Raw genomic sequence first — 21,309 nt, 5'->3', positions numbered from 1 at the left:
CTCAAAGGATTTTTCGGCAAGCTTCCATTTTTTAGGAGTCGATACCTTCGGCTTCGGCATTGTTTTTATCTTCTTTGAAGTCTCTTGATCTTCCTTAACAGACCGAATAGCCTGCCTACTCAGAATACTGACCGCCCTTTTTCTTTTGACTCCTCCGGCCCCTTCATCAAGCCTTCCATAGTCAAGGTACTCAAAAATTAAGAGCATCCATTACACTGTTCAACCTTCGTTTTGGCCGGGTGTCGAAGGCAGCAGCCATCAGCTAATCTTCTTTCTTCGTGTAGTTCCCGAGAATTTCATTGCACATTGTTTCTATCAGCTCCAACCATTCAGTGCATGGTTTGCTGAATCTTTTTTGGAATTTGAACCGATAAGGAAGGCGTACAAGTTCATATTTTTTCCCTCTTCCTTTTTCTTCGGCATTCCTCATCCACTAGAGGTTGGGAAAGTTCTGTTTGCTAAGTATTCCTGCACCAAGTCCCTAGTACTAATGTGCTCAGCCACCACCCTAAATTCCACTTCGGCCAGTTGGCAGGGAGACCCTAGCTGCATATTGCACAAAGGTCGAGTCATGTCGAAGCTTAGCTTTAAAGGACTCATTACCATGCTCATGAGCTTCTCCCTCTTATTCTCATGAGCCTTTATGTAAAACCACTCATTAGTCCACCTGGTCGGCCATTTAGTGCAGTAGCCAATCGCAGGGGCCTTGGTATCCTCCCGGTATGCAAAATTATAGCACTCGAAGTTCTTGTGTAGACCATCAGCTCTGGCCTTCGTCTGATAATGAAGTTCGTGCACGTGATAGAACCCTTCAGCATTAACACTTTTTCCTTGGCTTCGGAGAGCCCATATGTAAACGCTAAGCCTAACAATAGCGTTCGGGGTCAGCTGATGGAGATATATCTCAAATCTCTTCAAAACTTTCCCTATCATATCGTACAGGGGGAACCGAAGCCTCGTCCTAAAGAAGCTCTTGAACACAACAACCCCATCTTCCTCCGGCTCTGGAATTACTTCTTCTCCAGCAAAGTGAATCGGTCGATCTTCATTTTCTCCAAAATAACCTAGCTTCTTCATCACAACCAGGTCCTCTGCTTTTATTGTGGATTTTCCAAATTCAATATGACTAGGTTTGGTTGGGCACAGATTGTTATCGTCCTCTTCACTTTCGTTGTCACTCCCAACTTCAGCCACAGTTTGTTCAGCTTCGGCGTTGGAGGTACCTTCAGTAGTAGCTCCCTCTTGCACAACCAGACCTGATCGCCTCATCACTTCTGATATGGGTGATGTCTCGGTTACTTCAGTCTCGTCTCCCTCACGGGACACCCTGGTAGTAGATTTTACTCTGGCCATTTCAATGTTCAGTTTCTTTCAGACGAAGCTGATCTTAAGTGACGAAGTGCTTGTTTGAAAGCACAATGCAGAGAACTTTGGTTTTGGTTAAAGTTTTCAACACCACAACAGTGCAATGGCAATGAATGATGTGGTAACTTCTCACCAACTTGTCTGTTTATATAGTCCTACAGGAGAAGAAGGTGAACCGCCAAAGCGTGCATACTGGCTGAACGATGGACCGGCCAGTGCTCAGAATATTTTAATCGTTTTTTGATAACAAGCTCAGGGAAGGTGTTTTTCGGACCTTCGGCATTCCGAAGCCTTCGTGTTTTTCGCGGACCGAGCTCGTTACGAAAAAACGATCTAGCACCACGAAGGGGCTACTGTTGGGGGTCTTCTTCTCCGCCGAAGGTCCTCAAAACAAAAACACCTTCAGCAAAATGATACAAAGGTCTTCCCTTCCCCTGCCGAAGATTCTTAAAACGAAGGCCTTGCATAGAAGCAACATTACCAAATGCCGAAGCTACCATCAGCTTCGGTTCAAGTCAAGCAGGAGAAGAAAAGACCAGATAGACCTTAGTAATCCAGGTTGTCTGCAGATAAATGTTGAGGGTCATGAATGTAATTTCACCCGGGCTGCGTCCTGTGCCTATAGATAGATGAACAGTAACACCGTACTGTTTACGCTGAATTGTAATCAGCCTCTCGCGTCTTCACGTTCGAACAAGCCGAAGATATCAATGTAATATGAATTCTGTTAATATTCATACATGTTTTCAAGAATACAAATTTGAATGAATTAACGAGATGCAGTTATTATCTTCGTCCCTTTGCATTCCTGTTTACACATTAAAATGATGAAGGTATGTCCTTCATGACCTTCGTCTGATGAGCATTATATCCTTAGGAAGATAATGCTTCAAAAGACGAAGGTCCCTAATAATTAACAATTGTGTTGCCTTATTCTTGATTCACAGCATTTGAGAACGAGTGACCAATAGTACAGATAATCTATTAATTCTATTAAGCCTTAGGCCAGGATATCACCATCCTAGGGGCCAAGATATCACAATCCACCCCCATTAGAAGACTGACATCCTCATCGGTCAACCCCAATCTAGGAACCTCTCCTCTTAGCCACGTCTGCGTGTCTAGTGTTGTCATATGTCATGTCATGTGACCACTCTGGGCCCACATAAGCCATGCGCCATATACCCGAACCCCTAACCCACACACGCCCGTGAAACCGTGAGGGTCGGCTCTGATAACACTTGTAACACCTCGTCCACTCCCGAACTGGCGGTACTTACTCCTGACAGCTCTCTAGTATCATATATTGTTCCCACAGACCAACACGAGTCTTTTGTGCGTAGTTTGTCGTCACTCATGCGCACCCGAGAAAACTTCTCGGTCGGTCATCCCAAATTGCTCGAAGCCATGCACGCTTAACTTGGAGGTTCTTTCGAGATAGGCTTTCGAAAAAGAAGATGCACCTTATTGGTATGGATACTCTATTAATTCTATTAAGCCTTGGGCCAGGATATCACCATCCCAGGGGCCAGGATATCACAGTAGTGGGACAAACACGGGCGATTGATACAATGCGAGGTCATGCATGGTAGAGACTAGAGAGAGGAGCCGAGCATTGGAAGTGAGCATCGTCGTGCATCCGTCTTCGTCTCTTCCCGTCCTGGCCCTCACTCATGACCTAACCTACTAACTAGGGGTGAAAACAGGACATATATGGATGGATAGTACGTCATTCTTTATCCTACCCTAATGTATTTCAATCAGATTCGAGATCGGATACGGATAGTTACAAACGGGACGGATACAGATATTATTTGGTCGGATATCGGGTACTTGTCAAATAATTAATGACTTACTTATCGTTCACTACAGCTTAGTTCACATATAAAACGATTACAAACGAGCATTGCATAGAACATAGATCGACATAACAATATAACAATAATCCAACACAATATTTCAAACATATTGACAAGATTCGAATCACACAAAAGTCTAATACAACATAATATAGTTTTTAAATGGTATCTTGTGGGTTTTAAATTCCAACCATTTTTAGATATATATGTGGACATATGATGCGCCTTATGAATTTTTGTGGCTATTTGTGTATTATTAATTTCTTTCTATAGAAAATCATCAAATGTAATTAAATTGATAAATATTCTAGTTTTCAACCAAAAAATGCAGATAAGTTACCAATACTAGAAAACATTATATAAGAAGATAACTTCAAGTCTGCGTATGAAAATGATAAAGAGAAGTATAGATTATGTTGAAACTTGGATACTTAGAGCGATTTCACGTGTAACTCACGCAACAAACATAAGTGAAATGGAAGAAACGCGGACATCTTGTGCATTTTCATGTCCAAACATTTTTTATAATTATATGTGGACATATGTTGTGCCTCCGTAAAATTTCATGATTTTTTCAGACAATTTGTGTATTATTAATTTCTTTCTATAGAAAATCGTAAAAATACAATTAAATTCATAATATATTGTAGTTTCGACCGAAAATTGCAAATAAGCTACCAAAACTAATAAACATTCTATAAAACGATAACCTTAAGCCCCACGTGAAAATGATAAAGTAAAGTATTGATTATGTTGAAACTCGAATATTTAAAGTGATTTCATGTGTAATTCACACAATAAGTGGCAGTGAAATCGAAGAAACACTCGCATATTATGGATTTTATTGTCCAAACATTTTTAAAATTATATGTGGTCATATGGTGCGCCTTCATAGAATTTCATGATTTTTTTAGACTATTTATGCATTATTAATTTTTTGGAGAAAGTCATCAAAATACAATTAAATTTATCAAATATTCTAGGGTGGATCAAAAATTGCAAATAAGTTATCAAGACTAACAACCGTTCTATAAGAAGATAATCTTAAGTCCCAACATAAAAATGATAAACAATCTATTAATTGGATATAAATTTGGACTTTTTCAATAATTTCGACGTAAAGTTTATTCAAACAAAAATGTGATGTACTATAAAGTTGTAGATCTCTTCAGACTCTACAATTTTCATATAAACTTTATCTTCATCCGATTTCATACGTAAAAATTATGATTTTATAATAATATTATGAAAACGGGTACCCAAAATCCGGGTAACCATATTCGACCCGAATATCTGGGTATTTATCGGATAGTTCTCACTTTATATCCGATCTGAATCCGAAGGTGCACTATCCGGGTACTATCTGTATCGGTTCCGAATATAAATACTCGAATTTGTATAAAAAATGGGTACTTTTATTATCCATATTCGGTATCCGACCCGTTGACATCCCTACTACTAAGGTCCTGTTTGTTTCAGATTATAATCTGGTGAGATTATATAATCCAGCGCAAATAATCCGACGGGTAAACAAACACCTAGATTATAGATACATATTATATAATCTAATTTTCATATTATGATAATCTCATAATCTACTAAGAGTAGCTTATTTCAGATTATTTTTGGTAAAATACCTACTACTTAGTAAAGTAGTTAAAAATTACAAAACTTGTCATCACCATCTATTCTATCAGTCGTCCATATCTTCTCCAGGCTCCAAGCCGCCGCCCCTGCGCGCTACGCATCCCTAAGCACGCCGCCCCCTACCTTCCACCAAGTATGATATTTGTACACAAGTTTTATTTTGAAATTCAAAAAACTTTGTTTTTAAATTTTTATGTTGGAAATAAATAAAGGCATTGTTGCCATTATGACTTAGATAATGCCAAACAACATATATATTATAATCTAGACAGATTATAACATGAATTATATAATCTAGATTATAATCCAGATTATATAATGTATAAACTGAAACAAACAGGACATCACTACAGGTCTACAGCCTCCCGCATTCATGGCCGCCCCAGCCGACTGTTGCATGCATCTGCTAGCGCCACACGGCTGGCTGTAATCCGTGTGGTCACCATGCCATGGCTCACGGTAAGATTCGGCTAACCGTTCTGAACGGCGACAAAACAATATAAAGAAGCTGAATGCGGCCACAACACAACTGCGCATGCAAATACAATGACGCGCCATGGTAAGGGTCCAGAATATAACACCTCCCATTACCTTAAAAAAACACCTGCCCAATTCGCTATCTGTTCCCGTGATTACAACAGTCCAATCAATGGATGCAACGGGTATTCGCAGAGCACGTAGATTCTGCTCCACGACGTCGTGCCAGGTCTACTAGGTCCGGCCGCCGCCACGGGCATGACCTCACGCACGCAGCCGCCTCAGCTAGCTGCAGGCGGCTCGCAGCTCATGGCCATGGGCGTCCGCAGCCGAGCCGCCCCTGCCCATGTTCATCAGGGTGGTCAGGTGCGAGACCTCCTTGGGCACCGACGCCGTCAGCACCTGCATGACGACAAGGCCACCGTCACCATTCACCATTTCATTCATCGCATCACGCTCATCTTCAACGCACAGCGTTGTTACGTATACGCACCTCGTGGCCGTCGTCGGTGATGAGGACCTCGTCCTCGATCCGGATCCCCATACCGCGGTACCTGCTCGGCGCGCGCTCGTTCAGGACCGGGGCCGCCGGGATGTACACCCCGGGCTCGATCGTTATTACCTGCACAAATACAACGCGCACGCACATGGACCAGAACGTGCTTGTCAGTCACTCACTCACTGCTGGAGCTGCTCCAAACTCCAAACTCAAAAATGGCGATTGACCTGGCTCTAAGCCCCCAACAACGGATTTAATTGGTGCCTGACCGGTCCGGCAAACATTACATTGCAGTTAGTGGGTGGTAGTAATACGAATTCTGTGAGGATGAGCTACTGTTGGGCCTGTGATGGTGCCAGACACAGAAGCCAATTGGGCTGTTGTACTTGTATATATCCCAGATTCAATCAACGCGTGGACAAAAAAAACTCGACCGGCGGGGGTAAGACAGCCCCCGGGCATTGTATTAAAAAGAAGACCTTTTCACACAGGTGGAGAAAACCCTCGAACCCTTGCTCCACCCATACATAGCGACATCGAAGCCCATGTGAGAACGACCACGACCGGGGCTGAGCCTTAGACCTGTGCTTTGACGTGGGACAGACGAGGAGATTTTTTTAACCACAGCCTGAAATTCGCTCCCACGGGGAGTCGAACCCAGGACCTGAGGAGTGCTACTCAGACAACCTAACCAACTCAGCTAGAGGCCCTTTCGCAATCAACGCGTGGACACAGCAGGGGAAAAGGGGGTAAATGAGATAGCTACGATAGGAAGGGAATGGGGAAATAGATCGACTTACGACGCCAGGCTCCAAGGGCTTGTCCTTGGGGAGTGTCATGGAGTCATGAATATCCATGCCTAACGAGTGGCCTGGAAACAGGGACACAACACAAAGGATCATGTTAAGTTTTGGTCCCCCACGGTAGCACCAAATACATTCAAGACCAAATGTAGAGAACAGATGGGCAGCCAGATGGTGGGACCTATTGCGGTTGGGTTCAAGTAGTTGTATTGGATGGATTTCCCCTTCTCCAGGATCCTCAGTTCTTGGAATCCCTTTATCAACAGCTTTACCTGCATTTGATAGATTTTTTTGGGAGATATGTCTTCTCTGAATTTTTCATGGCATTTAATATATTTATTTTACGGAAATAGCAAGGAAACCAGAATAGCTCCAAGGACAATACCGAATGATTGTGTATCTCGTTAATGCTTGTGCCGGGTTTACAGAGCTTTATGCACTCCTTATTTGTCTCCAGTATTAGGCTGTACAGCTCTTCCTGGGGTCAGTCACGATGAGGATTCATACTCCGAGCTCAAATCATCAAAACACCACACTGTACCACAACTGTGTGTGTGTGTGTAGGGCAGTAAAATTTGAGCACCTACCTGAGCAGGTGAAAACCTGCCACAGGGTGGCCATGTTCGAGTCAGATCGCTAAGGTAGCCATGATACTCGCAGCCAACATCCATGAGCAGAAGATCACCTGTCCTGATCTGTCAAACAACTGCATTATAGCCTTTACAAGAAAATAGCTCTGAGATGTGGAATTAACCAACAAGAGACAAAGAACTTACTTTTCTATCGTTTCTTGAATAATGTATAATGCTGCCATTTGCTCCTCCACCAACTACGGGATGGAACCTAAGATATGGCAACCAAGAACAAGGTAAATAAATTGTCTGATAGTAGCGCCTAGCTCCTCGAATAAAAAAAACTTCCTGGACCCACATCTATTCTTAAAAACATAACTAAATTGTCAATTAACAACTAAATGGATAACAAGGATACACGGCAGAAAGCTTACGCCATTCTTTGGGCACCTCTCATTTTGCACTCGTATTCAATCTTAGCTGCCAACTGGCTTTCCTCTCTGTGGGTCCTCGACATCAACATTGTTTGTAAAAGAGACTAAGTCAAGTAGAGAGAATCTATCAGTCCTCCAAAAAAATCAGCTGTCGCACATATTCAAGCCAACTGTTAAGTACAATATTTATGTGTCTTGCAGCCAGCCAATCATTTGGTCTTGTGTTTTAGGCTTGATGCTTTGTGTCCTGCATGCATACTGCAAGTCGCTAACTGAACTAGAAATTCCAGGCACGCTAAATTTTCAGTGGGCTTTGTTGAGGCCCAACCAATAGTAGGAACTAGGAAGACACATTATGTGAGGTGTCTGAGTGCAATATGCACAGGCAGCATGGAATGGATAATCATTAGCAATCACTTGTAGCCTTGGGTTAATCAATCCGAAAAGGAGTACATATTTCTGATGGGCTCGTGTTGGATGCCCAACCATTAGTAGGGAGATGCACTATATGGTGGTGCTTGAGTGCACTAACCTGAGTTATGGAGACAACCAGAAGGCAGGAAATATGTTCAGGACAGTGTGGTATGGATAATCATTAGACAGTGTACCTTTGGTTTTACCAAACCAAAAAGGACTACATGTTCACCCACCTATCTAATTAGCTGAAGTACCTTCAGTGTTGAGTCTCTGTTACTCTACCAATGGTTTTCCCCACATCAACTCCAAAAGTTCACCTAAGAAATTAAAAACCATCTTGACCCTTCCCCATCCAGAATAACCACAGCTCCTAATAATTTATCAGAAGCAAGCTAGACTAATATTAGGAACTGGAACAACAAACAGACTCAGAAAATTCTCTATGCAAGGCTGAACTGAGAAATTAATACTCTATGACCTAAGGCTGGATGCCAAAGGTAAACATTTAACAAAATACCTGAGAAACAATAGATGCTGATTCCCTCATCAACTTAATTTCTGATTTCGACTTGACCCACCGTAATTCATCAGTGTAATTTGTAAGATCTTTTACTTTATTGTTGAGTGATGCCCTACGAAAGGCATCCAAGTTCTTATAAGAAGATGTTGTATTCACATTGTGATACACCCCTTTTGATTGCTCAATCAGTTCAGGAAGGATCTGCATTTTAGTAGCAATAGCATTAATGTGGCCAGCTGGAGAATTCAGTAAAATTTATACCAAAGTATCACTAGCCTCTGAGTGCTGACCTTTTGCATCTGACTAAGTGGAAATGCTTTATCTGCTTTAAAGAAATCCACAGCAGCCTCAACTCCAGCAGTTTCACCTTGCCAAACTAAATCCTAGCTCAATAACGCATTAATAAGAATTGTGAGGCTCACCAAAAAAAGATATCAAAATAAGGCTCATTACCTCCTTATTTGTATCTGGCATGAACATGCAGAACCCTGTTTCTTCACTCAAAACTGCTACTCCACCGGGTTGTGTACAACCTGTAATATACAGGTAATCACCATTCTGTCTGAATGGATATGGCACTACATCAGTCATCATCTGCTGATCAGCAGAAGCAATAATGGCCAAGCTCTTCTCTGGTAGCACCTCTAAAAGTTTTTTTCTTCTAGAGATGTATTCCTCGTTTGTGATGCCTGGTGTGATCTCTCCATCAGCTAATAACTGGCTCATATTGTAGCAATGTTTAAGAAAAGGCATACAGCATTTGGGTTTACAGAATAAGAAAAAAATAATAAGAGCAGGATTTAACTAGATTTGCAAGACTGTATTTTAGTGGATGAGAGATCTATATCAGCATATTCAGCCTAACACCACCCACTGTGGACCAGATTATAGCTCTAGTAACTTAAAAGCCTTAATTAGTTTATTTGATAAATAAAGTACTTTGTGTACACTCAGCTCATAAACCTATATAAGATTATAAGCGATGAGGACAATCTTCTACCCCAACTTCAACCTCTCTGTATGAAAGGATTATGGGCCTCATAACTTAAGCTTGAAAATGAACCAGGTGCCAGGCCTTAGATATAATAGTAGATACTAGTACATCAAAAGAGGAACAAAAGGTGGCATGATTTTATTTAGAATGGCGCAAATAAAGTCATTCCTTTATTAGATGCATGTGTTTTCGGTGGTCCTGCACTCTTGCTGCATCTCTCACAGAAAAACTCAAATTGTCATATTGCGAAAGTACTAGCAGTGGCAGAGCTTTTCACAGGCCGAAATGAGCCATCAGCCATGGCCACCCCTAAACTTGTGTAAACTCCAAAGTTGCAGCCATTTTGGCTTGATAAAAACTAAAGATTAACCTTGTTCTTTAATGATTGGCCCCTGCTGGATTTAGGTCCAAGATCTGCCACTTGCGACTACTATCAGTGTCTAAACACTAAATACCAAATATGCAAAGCCAGGGCCAACATGCCGACAAAATCTGGTACAAGCAGCAAGTAACATATGAGATTGGCAATACCTCTGGATGAGACTGGGGTGTTGGTTGGCCAACATCGACTATCCCACCAGCTGTGTATGCAGCTCGCTGGACGAAACCATGGGAAGCAGATAGAAATCGAGATGCCACCTGGGTGCAATGTTGAAAGAAAGATGAATCACTATCATGGTGCTAAACAATAAAGACATTTGTTTTTCATTAATTCCATCTAACTGCAGGCAAAGTTCACATTTCAAACTGTGAATTGTATCACAATATCTTTGGAATCAGGTTCTGATGTGGATTTGCTCTTTGGAGTAAACCCATTACAAACTCCATGTTTTGACATATGTGCTTTCCGAAAATTTTGTAAACTGGACAGCATATTAACATGGTTTGCTTAGAAACTCTCACCCATAGTTATTAAGGCGGTAAGGCAACATAAGGCGACCGACCCCCTGTTTATCTTTTAGGCGATAAAGCGTAAGGCGAGGCGACGCCTTAGTTATATAGAAAAATATAAAAAATTAGATCAAACATTATTTATATATCACTAATTTAAAGTTAATAAGCAAGATAGCACTTTTATAAGGTCTAATAGGTCCAATTTCAGCATTGTAGAAGGCTAGAAGCATAAAAAGGAAAGGAAGAACCTCACAAGTGAGTCCGGCCCAACTCGGCCTAGCTCAACCCAAAACACACTTTTGGGTCACAGCCGCCAGCAACCTAGTAGCAGCCGCCAACCTCTATGTCTCCCTCATGCTGCATCTCTCTCCAGTCCCCTCTCGCTCCCTCTCCCACAGCTCTCCTCTCTCTCTCCCTCGGTTCTTCCACCACAGTCTCCCACCTCCAATGTCCGGAGCACTGCGCTCCGACGAGGAAGGAGGCAGCAACTGTAGCTGCCACACAGGTCAAGCCCTATTCTCTGTTTCCAGCTGCAGCCCTTCAAAACTCTACCTATCCCCTAAGCGTCGCCCCACTGACGTCCCGCCGGCACCTTACGCCGTGGTGGACGCCTTACTCCCCGGCGCAAGGCGAGCTAGACGCCTTGCCCTGTGAGCGCGCCTTAGCGCTAAAGCGATGCTAAGGCGACGCTTAATGGACGCCTTGATAAGCATGCTCTCACCAAAATATGCAACAGTTTGCCATAGATTCTGGGTTAGTATTCTTGGATAGTTGTCTGTGCATCAATTGTTTTGTAAAGGGTCACCTTTCCTCCAACAAAATCTGAACCGTCTTTCCAAACTTAATCAAACTTCCTAGCAAGAAAGCATAGTTTTTTAGGTACCCTCTATTGTGCACTTGCTCCCAGACTAAAACCATTGTTCCTCCATGCTGGCATTTGCTCAAGCACATGACCGTTGACATTACTTCTTTGAATAAAAGTCTGAAACCCGCCAATGATGGCACTATCTCAGCAGGAAGAGAGCAGTATCAATTCTGCACATGTCAAGGCCACAAACACGAATTTCTTTCATTTCTTCACAATTGACAACTTCTCACTGTCCCAATTCAACTCCTGTTTAGAAAGCACTTTATCGAAATTATCATTTACAGTCATGCTTAAAAAGGCGTCCATTAAGCGTCGCTTAGGCGCTAAAGTGGGCTCACAGGGCAAGGCGTCTACCTCGCCTTGTCCACGGACATAAGGCGTCCGCTGCGGCGTAAGGTGCCCTCGGGGCGACACCTTAGGGAATAGGGAGGGATTTGAGAGGGGGGGTTAAGTGAATTGGACCGCACGGTCACATGCCTATCGGGTCAGAGCTTCAAGAGACGGCTCGGAAGAGAGAAGAGCGCTTGAGCTGTGGCGGCGGCGGTGTGCAGCTGCAACCTCATTCCCCGGCGGCGCCCACAAGCAGTGCACGGGCGTGTTCCCTCTCTCAGCTCAGGCGGCGCGTGGGCATGGGGCAGCTGCGCTTGCGGCGGCACACGGGCGTGCTCCCTCTTTCAGCTCAGGCGGCGCGCGAACGTGGAGCAGCTGCCTCGCGGCGGTGTGCGTGCTCCCTCTGCCCTCTCTGTCTCAGGCGGCGGGCGTGCTCCCTCTGCCTTCTCCTGCACTCCATCCCTCTATAGATTACAACCTCTGCTCCTGGACTCCTGGTATAGCCTCTGTCCCCTTCCTCCACTGCTACCCTTGAGCATATAAGTCATGTACCTCATCACCTATAGATACTGTCATCTCCAGCACATCATCTCCCTGTCGTTCTTTGTAGTTGCCCATTGGTGCTATGCAAGCTAGAGCTGTGTGCTAATAACTCTTCCAACACTTAACTTTCTGACCATCTTACCTTGATGTGTCGCCATCAACCACTTGGTTTGAGTTAGACTTCGGGTTCCATGGGTAGTGATAAGTCAAAAAAAAAGGGCAATCAAGTTGTCAGCAATCAACATGGAAGCCGACTTTGTCTTATGATCATACAAGTACTCATCTTCCCCCAAGCCTAGCTGTTGCAACAAGGCATCATGCACGGTCATGTCAGACGGCATCTCTTTGTCCCACACAACCTCACTAGGCATTTCATCAAACGCCTCTTGTGACTCTCCGATACAGCAGAGGCCCTGAAACTATCTGCTTAGTCTGTGCTATTGTGCCATCCTTAAGAGACATTTCATCAAACATATCAGCTAGAGGATCCACGCCAAACTCCCAAGAAAGGGAGCGCTGGTGAGCTGAATGAGAGTGAACATATTGTCATTAGCTGGCTGAGGAAGTAGCTTGCTCCCCTCACCACCACTACTTACCAAACTCTGCTAATTGCTGAAACAGACTGGCCTGAAGGTCAAGGTCATACCACATCCTTGCAAAGAATGTCATCAGACACATCTCGTGCAGCAACTCTCGATGCAACCGCAGCCTGGAACATGATCTACTCAGCAGGTATTGCTGCGTCATCCCATAGAGGCGTTAGCTCGAACAACTAGTGGGCATCCTTCTCAAACACCACCGTTGTCAGTTGCCATGGAAACTAAACTACTTGCTCAGGCCACACCGCCACCTGCGCGCCCGGAGGCCTGGAGTACCGGCTCGGCCGCCACACACATGCACGCCGTCACCCAAGGCGAACAGCCAAGCGACAGAATCCCAACCTCCCCTCCTCCCAGAAAATGAAAAATCAGACAAAGAACGATAAGGGAGGAAGGGCGAAGAAGTGTTGGGAGTGGGGAGCATCAACCATGCTTACCTCGGTTGCTCGCAGCAGCCGCGCCGCCATGGCCATCGGCAACAGCCTCCTTGAATCCCTTTCTCGAGTTCGCTTCTCTCTCGGTCCCCTCCTGCTGCGGTGCGAGATTCTCTCTCTGGCTCAAGTTCGCTTCGCCTTCTCTCTAGTTGTCACCGATCTTAAAACACAGTTAAGGCCCTTTGGCATGGCCCTTTCGAACCGTCAAAAAAAATATAACTTCTCGTCAAAAGCCCATCAATGGTCAAGAGCCCATCAAAAGTCAGAGTCGTTTTTTTAAAGAGCCGGAGCATAAAAAATATGATTGTAACAGCTCCTCTTACATTTTACATGAGCACATAAAACCTGTTCGCGTACGATCCGCATGTGCGCAAAATCAGTTAAGGTTCCGAGTTTATCGCAGAATTTGTTAGCCTGTAGATTAATTTGAAAAATTACTTGTAGCGAGTCTAGACCTCCCCTTTATATAGATGAATGGCTACGGCCGATTGAACACCCTACAATCGATCAAATAAGTCTAATTATCATTTTTACCGTATGCATTAGGAGTAGTTCTAGTTTAGCCCTAGTTTACTCTTCTTCTGTCTCAAATCCTCACCTCTTCGGCTCTACTTCGACTAGAGGCGTTTTGTGTTGTCTGCGGACGCCAAGACACACCCTAGGATCTCTTCTCCCTGACGGGGTCCCTCCCGTGAGCGAGATTCAGGCGCTGCCGACGAACTCCGCCGCCCTGCGCACGCGTAGACCGTCCGACTCGTCAGGCAAAAACTCTAGCCTCTACGCCAGGTTGCGGACCGTCCGACCCCTAGCCGCGGACCGTCCGCGCCTCCGCAGAGAGCACCGCCGCTGATTCATCTCCAGTGTTTGACGTCCGAATCGGCGCCAACACACGTCATTTGAAATAAACACAATAGAAAATGTTTTGTGAAACAAATTACAAAACAGCTCTAACTCCTACAGAAAGGGCAATGAGCCAAAGGAGCGAGAGCCGAAGTTGTTTTTGGAGGAGCCGAAGCCCTACCAAAGGGGCCCTTACTGATGAGGACATCACTTCTATATATACAATAAATGGACCGATAACACGATCTCGTGCACGACAGCTAAATCTCCAGGTACGTTCTACCCTTGTCAATTGTGTTTTAGAGCTTACGCTTGGGGCCATGGATGTTTTGATGATTAGGTACCTTAGAGAGAACCAGTAAGGACTTGGGAAAGGCCAAGGTGTTGAGGAGGAGCAGCAAGGGCGTCCACAACAGGAAGGAGATCAAGTCCGAGTCGGTTGCGACTCTATCTCGGGTTCCAGGACCAGTCTGCACTAAAATTGACGCCCAAGATGCATCCGGACTCCGATTGCAACGGACTGGATATGGTTGGAAAGATAACGAGATTATCTAACCAACCCAACTGGTTCCACCCTAAAATTCATCCGGAGTCAACGGGAATCGTCGAAACAAGTCAGCGTTCAGATTCTGTTTTGGTGCTGCGACACCGTCTGTTGGGCCATTGGGCCGTGTATCGCGTCGGAGCCCATTAGGGGCGAGTCTAGGGCTACGCACGCCCTAATACTCTATTTATTCAGCAGCCGCCGCCACATTTAGGTTTGGGTTTTGCTTAGATCAATTCTGTCATCGAACAGTGTCGCCGTCATCGGCTTATGAGACCCCCTCCCGTAATCAATACAAGTTTGGTTGCGTTTCTTTCCTGTTCTTGCTTGTGTTGTTGATTGCGCTTGCAGGGATAAGCTTTCGTGGCGAGGTCATTCGTGTGTCACGGGTGATAACCAACGGAGCCGTGGTGTAGTGATTGCGAGGAACCGTTTGCTCGGAGCCTTGGATCATCAACGTCGAGATCTCCACTCAATCAAATTATCGTATCTCACGGAAGATCGGGCCGCGTCTACTATCAATTGGTATCAGATTTCCAGGTTGCCCGTGAGGTATAATTCTACCTTTAGATTAGTTTTGTTTCGTCCCATAGTCCACAAAAAGCCAAAAAAAAATTACGATCAGTTCATTCCGACCTAAAACCATCGCCTTAGCCTTTGCACAATTCAGTTTTAGAGTCCGCAGTTCTGAGTTCGTGTTCTAGTTGAGTTTGGTTGCTGGATTAGATTTGTTTTGGTTCAGTTTGATTGTATCCATCCGCTTCCATCCTATAAAACCGACCCTATCCATAAAACAGATTCTATCTCTACAACCGACAATATCCACAAAACATATCCTATCTCTAAAACCGACCATATCCACAAAACAGATCCTATATCTAAACCAACCATATCCAGAAAACAAATCCTATCTCTAAAACTGAACCTGTGCTCCATAGCCGTCGCTTCGGTTCCTGCCGAGTTGTGCCTTTGAAAACCATAACTTGAGGTACCTTCCATAAAACGGGCATAACTTTTCGCTCGGTGCTCCGTTTGAGCTCAAATTTTTACAACAGATTCTTGACTCCATTCTGGGGTGACCCAAACTGGCCTATGGCCTGTTTGGTTCGGTCAAAAAATTCAAAAAAAATCGGGAAGATAATTAAAAAAAATTGTTTAAGTGTTTTCACGAATTTCAGAGATCCTTTGTGAATTTCTCTAGGCCACAATACAACTATGTTTCAAGTGAAATTTTGTGTGCTTCCATCCTTTGTGTTTTTGGATCAGTGGTAAAAAATTCAGAATATTTCGAGCTCTTTTGATGGTACTCCTTTTGAAACGCGCCTTTGATTTCTACTAGTGCTGAAAAATCTGCCATATTTACAGAACTGCCATTCCCACTAGATACTTGTACCTCCTTTCTTGTGCTTTGGTCCAACTGTTCTATTACATTTTCTAGGCCAGCAACTAGGACGAGTACTTGGAACACTTATTCAGCATTGCTATCTGTTACTGACTTGTGTGCCACATATATATATTTAGTTAGCCTTCCCATAGCTCCAATTTTCTCTCGAGCAGAACAGGTACTCTTTTGCAATCACACCCACGCTCGTTGGACAGTCACACCGGTCACTGTTTGCCACCTGCAGTGCTGGTAAGAACGTTGTAAGAGCGGGGTAAGACGCTTCATAATTTGTATTCCACCACCTCCACCACCACCCTGAGAGATAGTTGTAGGGTTCACATTGTTTGTTGCATTTTTGTCTCTGTTTTGTGCTAACAATGACAGGACCAAAGAATCAAATGGACAAGGACAAGGGGCCTAAACTTAACGACGATGAGTGTGTGTCTCAAATGGAATTGAAGGAGATGATGCGCGCGATGACTGAAGCTTTTAAAAAATACCAGGACTCTGCCTCGACATCCTATGAGCAGCTTGATCGACGAGTTGCTAAACTTGTTACACGCATGGACGTACTGGAGGCTCGTCCCCCACCACCAACTCCAGCCCCAGCTCACTCTCCTGTGGACGACGACGACGATGACGACGATGTTTATGCACCGCATCGACAACGCCTCGCACGTAATCGACAAGGTATGGGAGGTAATGGTAGACGTCGTCATCATAATCCTGAACCAGACCATGATCTATTTGCTAAGATTAAGTTTTCTATTCCACCGTTCATGGGTTCTTATGATGCTGAAGCTTACTTAGACTGGGAAATGACGGTAGAACAAAAATTTAATTCTCATCTTGTTCCTGAGCAGCATAGGGTTAGACAAGCCACTAGTGAATTTAGAGATTTTGATATCATTTGGTGGAATGAACTTGTTAACACACGTGCTGCACCACAAACATGGAATGCATTAAAAGAGGAGATGCGAGCTCGCTTTGTTCCCCCTTCTTATAGACGTGATCTTCGAAAAAATTGCAACGCTTAGATCAGGGAGACATGTCGGTACAGGAATACTACCAAGAACTTCAGAAAGGTATGTTACGATGTGGGGTAGTTGAGGATCCAGAGGATCAAATGGTTAGGTTTTATGGGGGATTGAGGCGGGAGATTCAGGATATTGTTGATTATAAAAAATATCATTCTATACAACGCTTGTTCCATCTTTCTATGTTGGCAGAAAAAGAATTGCAGGGTCGTCAACAACGGAGGAGCAGCACTTTCGCTCCACGCCAGCCACCGGCGCCAGCCAAGGCGTCATCATCTTCGGGCGTACGGACGTCCACATCTTCCACTGTACCTTCGGGTGTTGCAGCAAAACCTGCTACAACCACCTCTTCCACAGGCCGCTCCTCCGACATCAAGTGCCACCGCTGCCAGGGACTTGGTCATATTCAGCAAGATTGCCCCAGCAAACGGGCATACATTGCTACTGGTGATGGTGGGTATGTTAGTGCTTCTGATGTTGAAGATGAAGATACTGTTGGAGCTAACATTGCAGAGACTTATGATGGTGATGAAGAGGTTCTTGGTACAACAGCGACCGAGACCTATAAGGCCTTGATTGTGCAACGAGCTTTGAGTACCACGGCTAGTGACGACGACAACAGACAGCGCCACAACCTTTTCAACATGTTCCTCATCGTCAAGGACTGCCGTGTACATACCATCATTGACGGTGGTAGCTGCAACAACTTGGTGAACGTTGAGGTGGTCAAGAAGCTTGGCTTGACCACACGAGAGCATCCCCACCCTTATCACATTCAATGGTTTAACAACAGCGGTAAGTTCAAGGTAACAAAAACAGCAAGGGTGCATTTTTCTATTGGCTCTTACCATGACTTTGCTGATTTCGATGTGGTGACTATGGATGCTTGCTCTCTTTTACTGGGACGTCCTTGGGAGTTTGATACTGATGCTATTCACCATGGTAGATCTAATAAATATACTTTTATGCACAAGGGAAAGAAAATTGTGTTGCTTTCTATGACTCCCACTGAGATTGTCCACTTTGAACATGAGAAAAAGACTAATGCTAAGCAAAAAGGTGTTTTGAACTCTGAAAATCAGCAACCTATTAAGTTAAAAACTCCTACTTTGCTAGCCACTAAATCTGATCTTGATGAGTTACATGCCTCTCTTGGACTTTGCTATGCCTTAGTGTGCAAAAATGCTTTCTATTCCATTGATGATACATCTATTGTCTTGCCACCTGCTATTGCTAACCTTTTGCAAGAGTATATGGATGTGTTTCCCTCCGAGATACCCCCTGGATTGCCACCTGTGTGAGGCATTGAGCACAAGATTGATTTAATTCCAGGGGCGAGCTTGCCCAACCGTGCTGCCTACAGGACCAACCCCGAGGAGACTAAGGAGATTCAGCGCCAGGTCCAAGACCTTCTAGACTGCGGGTACATTCGTGAGAGCCTTAGTCCTTGTTCTGTTCCTGTTCTTTTGGTTCCTAAGAAAGATGGCACTTGGCGCATGTGTGTTCATTGTAGAGCCATTAATAACATCACAATTCGGTACAGATATCCTATTCCTAGATTGGATGACATGCTTGATGAATTAAGTGGTTCTATTGTTTTCTCTAAAATTGACTTGCGTAGTGGATACCACCAGATTCGTATGTCTTTAGGTGATGAATGGAAAACTGCATTTAAAACTAAGTTCGGTCTTTATGAGTGGTTAGTCATGCCTTTTGCGTTAACTAATGCGCCTAGCACTTTCATGAGATTGATGAACGAGGTTTTACGTGCTTTCATCGGTAAATTTGTGGTGGTATATTTTGATGATATTCTTATCTATAGTAAGTCTCATGATGATCATATTGAACATTTACGTGTTGTTTTTTATGTTTTGCGTGATGCACGTTTATTTGGTAACCTTGAGAAGTGCACCTTCAGCACCGATCGTGTGTCTTTTCTTGGATATGTTGTGACATCGCAGGGCATTGAGATGGATGAGGAAAAAATTGTTGCCATCACGAGCTAGCCACTTCCAACCACGGTCACGCAGGTTCGAAGTTTTCTTGGTCTTGCAGGATTCTACAGGCGATTTGTGCGGGATTTCAGCACCATTGCAGCACCTCTCCACGAGTTGACAAAGAATGGAGTGTCATTTCGTTGGGGACCATCACAATAGCAAGCCTTTGATGCCCTCAAGTCGAAGCTCACACAAGCACCACTACTGCAACTTCCTGATTTTGACAAGACATTCGAGCTCGAGTGTGATGCGAGCGGCATTGGGATTGGAGGAGTGCTCATTCAAGGAGGTAAACCTATTGCTTTCTTTAGTGAAAAATTGAATGGTCCAACTCTGAATTATTCTACATATGACAAAGAATTATATGCTTTAGTACGAGTTTTACAAACTTGGCAACATTATCTATGGTCTAAAGAATTTGTCATACATTCGGATCATGAATCTTTGAAGTATCTTAAGGGACAATCTAATCTAAACAAACGACATGCTAAATGGATTGAATTCATAGAATCATTTCCTTACATTATTAAGCATAAAAAGGAAAGGATAATGTAATTGCTGATGCTTTATCTAGACGTTATACTATGTTGTCCCAACTTAATCATAAAATATTTGGTTTGGAGACTATAAAGGAATTATATGCTGCTGATTTGGACTTCAAAGATGCTTTTAAAAATTGCAGAGAGGGAAGAACGTGGCAAAAATTTATGCTGCGTGAAGGCCTTCTCTACCGTGCTAACAAGTTGTGTGTTCCAGCTAGCTTTGTTCGTCTTCTACTCTTGTAGGAAGCACATGGAGGTGGCTTGATGGGACATTTTGGTGTTAAGAAGACCGAGGATGTGTTGTTTACTCATTTCTATTGGCCTCGGATGCAGCGTGATGTTGAGCGCTACGTCTCTCGTTGCACCACGTGCAACAAAGCTAAGTCCCGACTTAACCCCCATGGTCTTTATTTGCCTCTTCCTGTTCCTCGTGCACCTTGGGAGGATATTTCTATGGATTTTGTTTTGGGATTGCCTAGAACAAAGAGGGGGAGTGATAGTGTTTTTGTCATTGTCGATCGTTTTTCAAAGATGGCACATTTTATACCCTGTCACAAAACTGATAATGCTTCACATATTGCTGATTTGTTCTTCACTGAGATTGTGCGTTTGCATGGTGTGCCAAATACTATTGTTTCTGATAGGGATGCTAAATTTTTAAGTCATTTTTGGAGAACTTTGTGGTTTAAATTGGGAACAAAGTTGTTGTTTTCTACTACTTGTCATCCCCAAACTGATGGGCAAACAGAGGTTGTTAATCACACTTTATCTACCATGTTGCGGGCTATTTTGAAGGATAATTTGAGGTTGTGGGAGGAATGTTTGCAACATATTGAGTTTGCTTATAACAGATCGATTCATTCCACAACCAAGCTTAGTCCATTTATGGTAGTATATGGTTTTAATCCTCGTGCCCCAATTGATTTGCTACCTTTACCACCTTCTGAAATAGTGAACTTGGATGCTACACAACGTTCTGAATTTATTCTTAAGTTACATGAAACAACTAAGTTGCAAATTGAAAAGATGAATGAAAAGTATCGTATTGCTGCTAATAAAGGTAGGAAGGAAATGAAATTGGAACCTGGTGACTTGGTGTGGGTTCATTTGAGAAAGGATAGGTTTCCTGATTTGAGAAAGTCTAAACTTATGCCACGAGCTACAGGTCCTTATAAAGTTCTTGCAAAAATTAATGATAATGCATATACACTTGAGTTGCCGCCAGATTTTGGGGTTAGTTCCACCTTTAACATTTCAGATTTGAAGCCATATATGGGTGACGAAGATGAGGCCGAGTCGAGGACGACTCCAATTCAAGAGGAGGAGGATGATGAGGACATCACTTCTATATATACAATGAATGGACCGATAACACGATCTCGTGCACGACAGCTAAATCTCCAGGTACGTTCTACCCTAGTCAATTATGTTTCAGAGCTTACGCTTGGGGCCATGGATGTTTTGATGATTAGGTACCTTGGAGAGGACCAGCAAGGACTTGGGAAAGGCCAAGGTGTTGAGGAGGAGCAGCAAGGGCGTCCACAACAGGAAGGAGATCAAGTCCGAGTCGGCTGCGACTCTATCTCGGGTTTCAGGACCAGTCTGCACTAAAATGGACGCCCAAGATGCATCCGGACTCCGATTGCAACGTACTGGATATGGTTGGAAAGATAACGAGATTATCTAACCAACCCAACTGGTTCCACCCTA

The 21,309-nt window shown here is 43.8% G+C and overlaps 1 protein-coding gene across 1 annotated transcript; it reads right to left on the bottom strand.

The window, feature by feature from the left end:
- Window positions 1–5,215: 5,215 nt before the first annotated feature.
- On the bottom strand, window positions 5,216–13,468 carry LOC103639488 (intermediate cleaving peptidase 55, mitochondrial). Its single transcript, XM_008662240.4, has 13 exons — window positions 13,259–13,468; window positions 10,119–10,226; window positions 9,047–9,310; window positions 8,884–8,976; window positions 8,591–8,794; window positions 7,657–7,760; window positions 7,427–7,493; window positions 7,238–7,345; window positions 7,036–7,128; window positions 6,832–6,922; window positions 6,648–6,718; window positions 5,842–5,970; window positions 5,216–5,750 (listed from the first exon to the last, which is right to left on the bottom strand). Exons 1-13 carry the CDS (start codon window positions 13,292–13,294, stop codon window positions 5,634–5,636), a joined length of 1,485 nt encoding a protein of 494 aa, XP_008660462.1. The 5' UTR covers window positions 13,295–13,468; the 3' UTR covers window positions 5,216–5,633.
- Window positions 13,469–21,309: the final 7,841 nt, after the last annotated feature.

The sequence above is a fragment of the Zea mays genome, chromosome 1 (genome assembly GCF_902167145.1).
Source record: "Zea mays cultivar B73 chromosome 1, Zm-B73-REFERENCE-NAM-5.0, whole genome shotgun sequence".
In the NCBI taxonomy this organism is placed as follows: Eukaryota; Viridiplantae; Streptophyta; class Magnoliopsida; order Poales; family Poaceae; genus Zea; species Zea mays.
The sequence above is the reverse complement of the archived record's forward strand: the minus strand, read 5'-3'. Positions and strand labels throughout refer to the sequence as shown.